The following is a 7,763-nucleotide window of genomic DNA, read 5'->3' as shown; positions in this document are numbered from 1 at the left end:
AATAGTTTACAAAAAAAAAAAAAAAACTGGATGTAATTTAAGTATGAGTATCCACTGACCATCCGTTAGAAAAATCTTTAGAAAAAAGAATAAAAAATGCATCTAATGGGTGGTTCATTTATCAAAAGGTTTTGTTCATAAATGTAAATGTTAACATCATAAGATAATTATACCGTGTGTGATTTACCAATAACATATATTATTAACCTTTACAAGAACCCACCACTTCACCCAGGGCCATAGCAATTTTATATACACTTTATATTAGGACTGTCAGTTGGATCGGACCAGTCCGAGTTCGGCTCGTTTGCCCCAAAAAATGTCTGATGAGTTCGACCTTTTAGTGAGTTAATCTAAGGTTGAGTCTAAAAAATAAGTCCGAATTAAATATGAGCCGAGCTTGGATCTCATTAGGCTCACACCTGATATAGGTCTGGCCCGATTTATATAATATTTATATTTTGATATTATGTATAATTATATATCCAAATATATTATTACTAAATACTAAATATATACAAATTACAAAATACAAAAATACATCTGAAAACTCTTCTACGAGCTTTCTTGAGAGATAATATTAGTAATACATAATTGAATCTCTAACTTTTTTGATTGGTTGATTTCTTTTTGATCTATAAATACAAATCATCAAGCATGTTTGGATTCAAATCACAACACTATAAAAGAAGTTCCAACTTTTGAAAATGTATTAGCTTATGACTGCATGTTTTATTATTATTTTTCATGTATTTTGAACGAATTAGATATAAATATTGTTGAAAATTTTTTGGTTTATATACTTTTTAAGAACTATTACTTGTTCATGTTTAGTTTTAATGTTATAGTTTTATAAATGTTAAATTAGTTTTACAACTTAATAGTTATAGTAATTATATTAAGAAAATTGAGATGTAATAAGTGAAATTGAGCTAAACTCAAATAAGGCTCATAACCTAAATATTATGTGAATTAAATATGAGTTTCACATTTATTAATCTAAAACTCATAACTCGAAATTTGAAAATATTACAAATTAAATGAGTTGAATTTCGAATTTACGAAAGTCCGGCTCATTAGCCCGGATTGGCAGGTCTACTTTATACAGCAGCAAGAGCCGGTTCAGATGAATGTAAACTTATAATGCATTTTTCACCGCTCACCAAATCATTCACTAATTAGTAATTAATTTGGGGTTATCCCCCAACCAGAGATTATCTGTCTATTAATAGAAATGTACACTTTCCTTTAGAAACCTTGTTCCCCTGTTTATTCTACCGACACATGGTGAAGAGTAAAAGTCAAGTAGGAGGAATAATAGTCGTATTTGTTTCGTAATTCCCCGAGTAAAGTCCAGGAGGCGCCGACGACCTCATCCCATCGAGCCATCTCCACAATTTCAAAATCCACCAACAAAAGGGGTTCTTTTATAAAAGACGACAAAGCAAGAAAAGAGAGTATGGAAGAAGAACTAGTTGTTGTTGTCCTAGTAGAGTAGGCTTATGCAGGACACCACCAACTTTCTTCTTCTTGTTTATTCTTGAATTCCAACCGCAGTTTCCATTCTTCTTTTTGCTTAAATCCCTGTTCCCAATTTGTATTTTCATATTTTGTGGTGTAGATAAGATGGCCAAGACAACAACAGAAAAAGGGGCGGTTTTGGAAGTAAAAACTACAGCAGAACAGCTCAAGAGGGAACTGCAGATATTGGTACAGAGTATTGTGGAAGAAGATGATTATGCATTGGAAGCCGCTGATCGTGCCATGCAGGCTCTGTCTTGTTTGAAAGAATTGAAGTTGAAGCATTCCAACCCACAAAGCCTTTTGCTTACTCTTCCACCTCCTGAATTTAGATGTCCTCTTTCTGGACAACTCATGATTGACCCTGTTGTCATAGCCTCTGGCCAGGTTGGTAGATTCCCTATTAATCTTCTGTTCAAGATTGAAACTTTTTCTTGGTGTCTTTGATATTTCTTGAAACTTTTTCTTGGTGTCTTTGATATTTCTGTCTTTTCATTCAATTTTTCTTGTTAATTCTCCCCTTTTCTTGTGATTATTTGGTGTTCAAAGGTTCAAAATTCTCTTTTTTCTTGTCAATGCCAGTGTCTTCTTCTTTGATTCTGAGATTACTAGAAATGTATAAAGTAATCAACCAACAAAAACTTATTTCTTCTAGTAAGACTCTTGCGGATCATTGGTCACCACTTGTGCCTTGTCTGCAGGATATTAAGTGTTTTTTTAAAATTTCATGTTTTAAAGACTTTCAATAGCTTTCACCGTTCTGGCAAAAGAACGTACAGGTTTGTGACCAAGTGTAAATAGTTAATTAATTAGTGAACAGTGACATGAGGTAGGGGTTATGCACTTCTTTATTAAAGTACGGTTGATGTGACAATGGAGGAAAATCTGATAGGGTTATGCCTCATTTTTTTTTTTTTTTTTTTTAAACAATTGTCTTGTTAAAGTCTCGTAGATCATGAAGTAAACATGGACCAACAAAACCAGTGGCGCAGAAATATCTGTGGTCATCCCCCAGAAGGTTTTTTTTTTCCATGCATTATTGTAGTAGTGTAGGTCCATGAACATTGTCACCTTACTGGCAGAATTTTCTAGGCTGGCGAAATTTTCAAAATGTCAGGTTGAATCCTTTCAGTGATGTTTGAATTTGATGAAAGTAAATTTTCAATTATTACCGATTATGCATTGTGAATAGTCAGAAGCTAAGCAAATTTGTTGGGGCAAATTGAATTTCGTCACTGTAGTTCAGCAATTGGATTTCCAGATTTTAGGCTGTGCTGAAATGTTGTGTCATTATCAAGAGAGCCAACATTTGTGACCTGTTCTGCAGACGTTTGATCGGCCATTCATCCAAAACTGGCTGAATGAGGGAAATCGGACCTGCCCTCAAACAGAACAAGTTCTTTCGCATATGATTCTGGTTCCTAATGTCCTGCTCAAGGATATGATTTGTAGATGGAGCAGAGAACATGGAATTCAGCTTCCTACCCTTGTACAAGATGTTGATGAAGAAAAAGCAATTGCAAATGCTGACCAAGGACGTTTGAGTTCGCTGCTTGAGAAACTTTCCTCGTCTGCTGTTTCTGATCAGAAGATTGCAGCAAAAGAGATTAGGCAACTAACAAAGCGGTCACCATCTTTCCGAGTTCTCTTTGGGGAGATTACTAATGCCATTTCCTATTTGATTGAACCACTTGCATCAGGGAAGCCTGATATTGATCCTGATTTAGAAGAGGATTTGATCACAACAATTTTGAATCTGTCAATACTTGACACTAACAAAAAGTTATTTGCTGAGAATCCAGCAGTGATTCCTCTTCTTATTGAGGCCCTCAAATTTGAAAGGATCGAGACAAGGAGCAATGCTGCTGCAGCTCTTTTCACGCTATCAGCCATTGATTCAAATAAATACATGATTGGCGAATTGGGCGCTCTCAAGCCTTTGATTGAGCTTCTGGAAGAAGGACATCCACCAGCAATGAAGGATGCAGCTTCAGCAATCTTCAGTTTATGCGTTGTTCTTGAGAACAAGAGTAGGGCGGTGTCTGATGGAGCGGTTGGGGTCATTATGAAGAAGATCGTTGATCATTTGCTCATGGATGAGCTCTTGGCTATTCTTGCAATGCTGGCCAGCCATCAGAAGGCGATTGAGGAGATGGCGGAACTCGGTGCGCTGTCTTTCCTGCTCAATGTCATCAGGGAGAAAACAAGCGAGCGCAACAAAGAGAACTGCATTGCAATCCTCTATACAATGTGTTTTAACGACAGAGCAAAATTGAGAGAGATCAGAAAAGAGGAGGATGCAAATGGGACTATTTCTCAGCTTGCACTGAATGGAACTTCAAGAGCCAAAAGGAAGGCGCTCGGCCTTCTGGAGCGAATAAATCGATATGCTGCCATTTCCAACACTGCTTGAAATAGATCTTCTTAGGCCATTGTACATTCCTTTCACCCATCGTAAGTAACCATGCTTCATTCTATACCTACACCTATCATAAGTTTTGTGTAAAACTATACAAAATAAATTCACCGTAGTTTCCTATCCATTTTAGAAAGTCCCGTACCCTGCTGTTTTCACTGCGCCATGTGCATACAGGAATGTGGGAAACTGTAGATCCCCCATATGACAACTCTTTCATGGGACTTAACATGACATGCACAGTGTCTCTTGATTTTGTCAAATTGCTTCATTAATCACATTGCTGGTCTAACATTTACGGCAATAGGATAGAATTTGCAAGAATGAAGGATATTTCTCCTTCACACTATTTGGTCTTGAATCAATTTGGTAGAGAATCAAATCAATGTCTCTTCTATGGTGCTGCCAGAATCACTCCAATAAAGCAATTATGCTTTAACTGCTCTGATCACGCGGAATTTTGTCTGGGTTCACTTAACTGCTGATGATGCTATCGCACCTGTTTCACTTGGCCTTTTGATATAAGCTTACAAATCCATCTATAGATTGATACAGAAGCTAGCTTACAGTGGAATGACAAATTGAGGGAGCGTTGTACCTACATTCATGTCATAGAGATGGTAATCTTGTTTTGTGCCTGAGGTTGGTTTTAGGTGGAAGTGGAATCATTTTCAAAGACACAAGTTTTTACTTTTGGACTTTTGCAAAAGCCTCCAAATATCATCAATACTATTAACCAATGGAAAACAAAAATAATAATGTGTTTAAAAGGGAGAATAATTCTGGTTAGAAAGCATCCCCTGTTGGCTTTAACTATGTAAAGTACCAAATCCAGCACAAAAACAAGGAGAACAATACATTTGTACAGTTTCTGTGAAGGTTGAAGGAAAGGAAATCAAATCAGACGATAAGATTTTTTTTTTTTAATTAAATTTTTTATCTTTTGTTCTTGGTGAGAAAGGAGGAGGATAAGGTAGCCTTTTAGAAAGGCATGATAGAATAATGGGAGCAGCCAAGTGCTCAAGTGCCCCTTTTTTTTTCCCCTCTGTGTGTTGTGTGTGTGTGTGTGATGTAAATAGCTACATAAAGAAAACAAGCCTTTTCTTGTTTCTACTACTTGCTTTTGGTTGGGTGGTCCTTAATAAGCGGAATCCTTCTAGGAATTTGACAAGCAATACCTATTTTTTTAAGATATGATTAGGACATTTTGGGAGTACTTTTGAAAATGCTTTTCATCATAGCAATCAAACTATAGCAAGCCCTTGAAATTATTTGCTAGAACATGGATTGATTATATATACTAGGCGGTGAAAATTTTTTTAGCACTACCATGGCCCTCTGATAACTGCAAAAAAAAAATAAAAAGATGGGTCCATGAGATTTTTTTTTTTTTTTTTTGCAATAGTAAAATTTCTTGTGGATTCAAGTATTCTAACAACAGCTTCAACCATTTCTCACATTAAACTTTGTGCTTTTGTTGTGGATTTGGACAAAAAAAAAAAGAGAGAGCAAAGTTAAAGAAACAAGAATCTACGTTACCATGGGGATTAGGCAATATTTTCATGGTTATCTCCATGTTAAACAAGCTCACATTCTTTTACTGCAGGCCAACTCAGTCCTCTCTTATCAATAACTTTTTTTTGACATTTTATGACTCCTATATTCTTCCCAAAAAAAAATAAAAAATTCTAAACGCCAAGAAAAAAAACCCCATCCCAAAAAAAAAAAACGAATTGTTGAGATGGAGGAATGAGGCAAGCCCAAAAGAGGGATCTTCGAACCAGTCGTACTACAACTAAGGCTGTCAATTGGGCCATCTGAGCCAGATTTTGATATGCATAGACTCAACTCATATAGTTAACAAAACATTCGGATTTTGGGTTATGAGTTTCGGGCTGATATTTGTAAAACTCATACTTAACTCATAATACATTCGAACTTTGAGCCTAATGCAGATTTAATCCAAAACTCATTTATTACTCCTTAATTTTCTTAATATAATTACCGTAACTATTAAATAGTAAAGTTAATTTGCAATCTACAATATTATAATTACACATAAATCACTAGAAAACTCATTCAAAGTACATAAACCAAAAGTTTTCCAATAATAATGGTGTCTAATTCTTTTAAAAATACATAAATCAAAATTTTCCAACAACAATTGTGTTCGAAGAGGGATTAGGGCTTTTAGTTTTCAAATCATGTAATAGATTAATAGTAATAGTCATTAGTCAGTAGAATACTAATAGGTTATTCTCAAATCTCTTCAAAACCAACACTAATCACAAATAGTCTAATCATACATTACATATTTAAAAATAATACATTTATAATCATATCCATTAGGGTGTGTGTATATACATATACACACATCAATAATATAAATAATATATAAATAAGGGGCAAGATTTTAATCTAGTTAACATATAAAGGTCCAAACTCGATTCGTATTCAATCAAGCCTCGTATCTAGATTCATCCTCTGTCTGACCCAGAATTCTAATTGGCCTCGCCTCTTTTCTTTGTGCCGAATAGGCTGAGTTCGGGTCGGCCCAACCCTATTAAAATCTCTAACTGTAAATTAATTATAGACACTATATACGGGATAGGTGGGATTTCAAAGCTTGCAATTTGATTCCCAAAAAAGAAAAAAAGAGCTTTTAATTTGATCTCAAGGACAAATTAACCTTCACTTTCAAGAACAGACGTGGACAAATTTGTACAGAGCATGACCCCAAATCATACTACTGTTTTGGCATTTATGTGACAGAACAAGCAAGTTTGGTCATTGCTATAGAGCTCCATTTGGTAAGATTTTATGGCCATCATCCCATGGGGATACAACACCTGGCTACAAATTTCAGACGCTCTAATTCACGACAGTATTAGAAGTTGGTATCAAGCGAACATGATCCCCAAAAAAAAAAAAAAAAGAAAGATACATATCTTAGAGCGGGTTCATAAATGATCTGGGGTTAGCAAATCCCTAACATGTTCACCAAATCTCAGGGTTATAATTAGGGGTGGTAATTTCTAATACGATTCGAAAACACAACAAGAATCTAACACGAAATTAATGGGTTTGGGTTGAGATTTCGGGTCAGAATCGGATCGAACCCGATGAATCCTAAAAGAAAACAGGTCGATTTCGAGTCAACTCGTAATGACCTGATATGACCCGATATGACCTGTTTACGAATTAAAAATAATTTAATAAATATAAAAATTATTTTATCTAACTAAACTAAATCATTCTTTTTTTTTCAAATGCATTAATTACTTAATTCTAAATGAATTTATTTAACTTATGTGAAGTTGAAATTATTATATTTGGACAAATAATATATTATATTATTTTTTACTTTTATGCTGTTTTAATTTATTTTATATTTGGTTTGGCATAAAACACTTTTACGGTGTTTAATTTATTTTAGTTTTGGTTTGAAACTATTTATTTAAATTTTTATTACTTGATGATGTAATTAATTTTGTGAGAAATTGATTTTATTAGAAATTACAGTGATAAATTAATAAATTAAAATTAAGTTTCGAGTCATTTCGGATCGACCCCGCCAATCCAAAATTTTCAGGTTCTTGTCAGGTATCTTGACCCGTTTCGGGTTGGCGGGTCAAGTTCGGATCAGCGATTTTTTTTTTTTTAACTTGGACCTCAATCCAACCCGTCAACCCGAACTCGACCCGATTGCCACCCCTAGTCATGATGATGGCTTCAACATACAAATTCCAAGAAACATTTTTGAAAAACCCAAGAAATTTGAACCTTGCTCGAATTGTAATTTTTTTATAAAAAAAAATTATTTTTT

The 7,763-nt window shown here is 34.7% G+C and overlaps 1 protein-coding gene across 2 annotated transcripts; it reads left to right on the top strand.

Moving 5' to 3' along the window:
• The first annotated feature begins 1,201 nt into the window (after window positions 1-1,201).
• LOC113710556 (U-box domain-containing protein 9-like) lies at window positions 1,202-4,064 on the top strand. Of its 2 annotated transcripts, XM_072064942.1 has the most exons (3): window positions 1,202-1,457; window positions 1,622-1,908; window positions 2,849-4,064. In XM_072064942.1, exons 2-3 carry the CDS (start codon window positions 1,627-1,629, stop codon window positions 3,932-3,934), a joined length of 1,368 nt encoding a protein of 455 aa, XP_071921043.1. In that variant the 5' UTR covers window positions 1,202-1,457; window positions 1,622-1,626; the 3' UTR covers window positions 3,935-4,064. The 2 variants fall into 2 exon arrangements, with proteins under 2 accessions (XP_071921043.1, XP_071921042.1); XM_072064941.1 differs by having other exon boundaries at window positions 1,204-1,908.
• The last annotated feature ends 3,699 nt before the right edge of the window (window positions 4,065-7,763 follow it).

Source organism: Coffea arabica, chromosome 9c (genome assembly GCF_036785885.1).
Source record: "Coffea arabica cultivar ET-39 chromosome 9c, Coffea Arabica ET-39 HiFi, whole genome shotgun sequence".
Classification (NCBI taxonomy): domain Eukaryota; kingdom Viridiplantae; phylum Streptophyta; class Magnoliopsida; order Gentianales; family Rubiaceae; genus Coffea; species Coffea arabica.
This window is presented reverse-complemented; position numbering and strand designations above follow the sequence as displayed.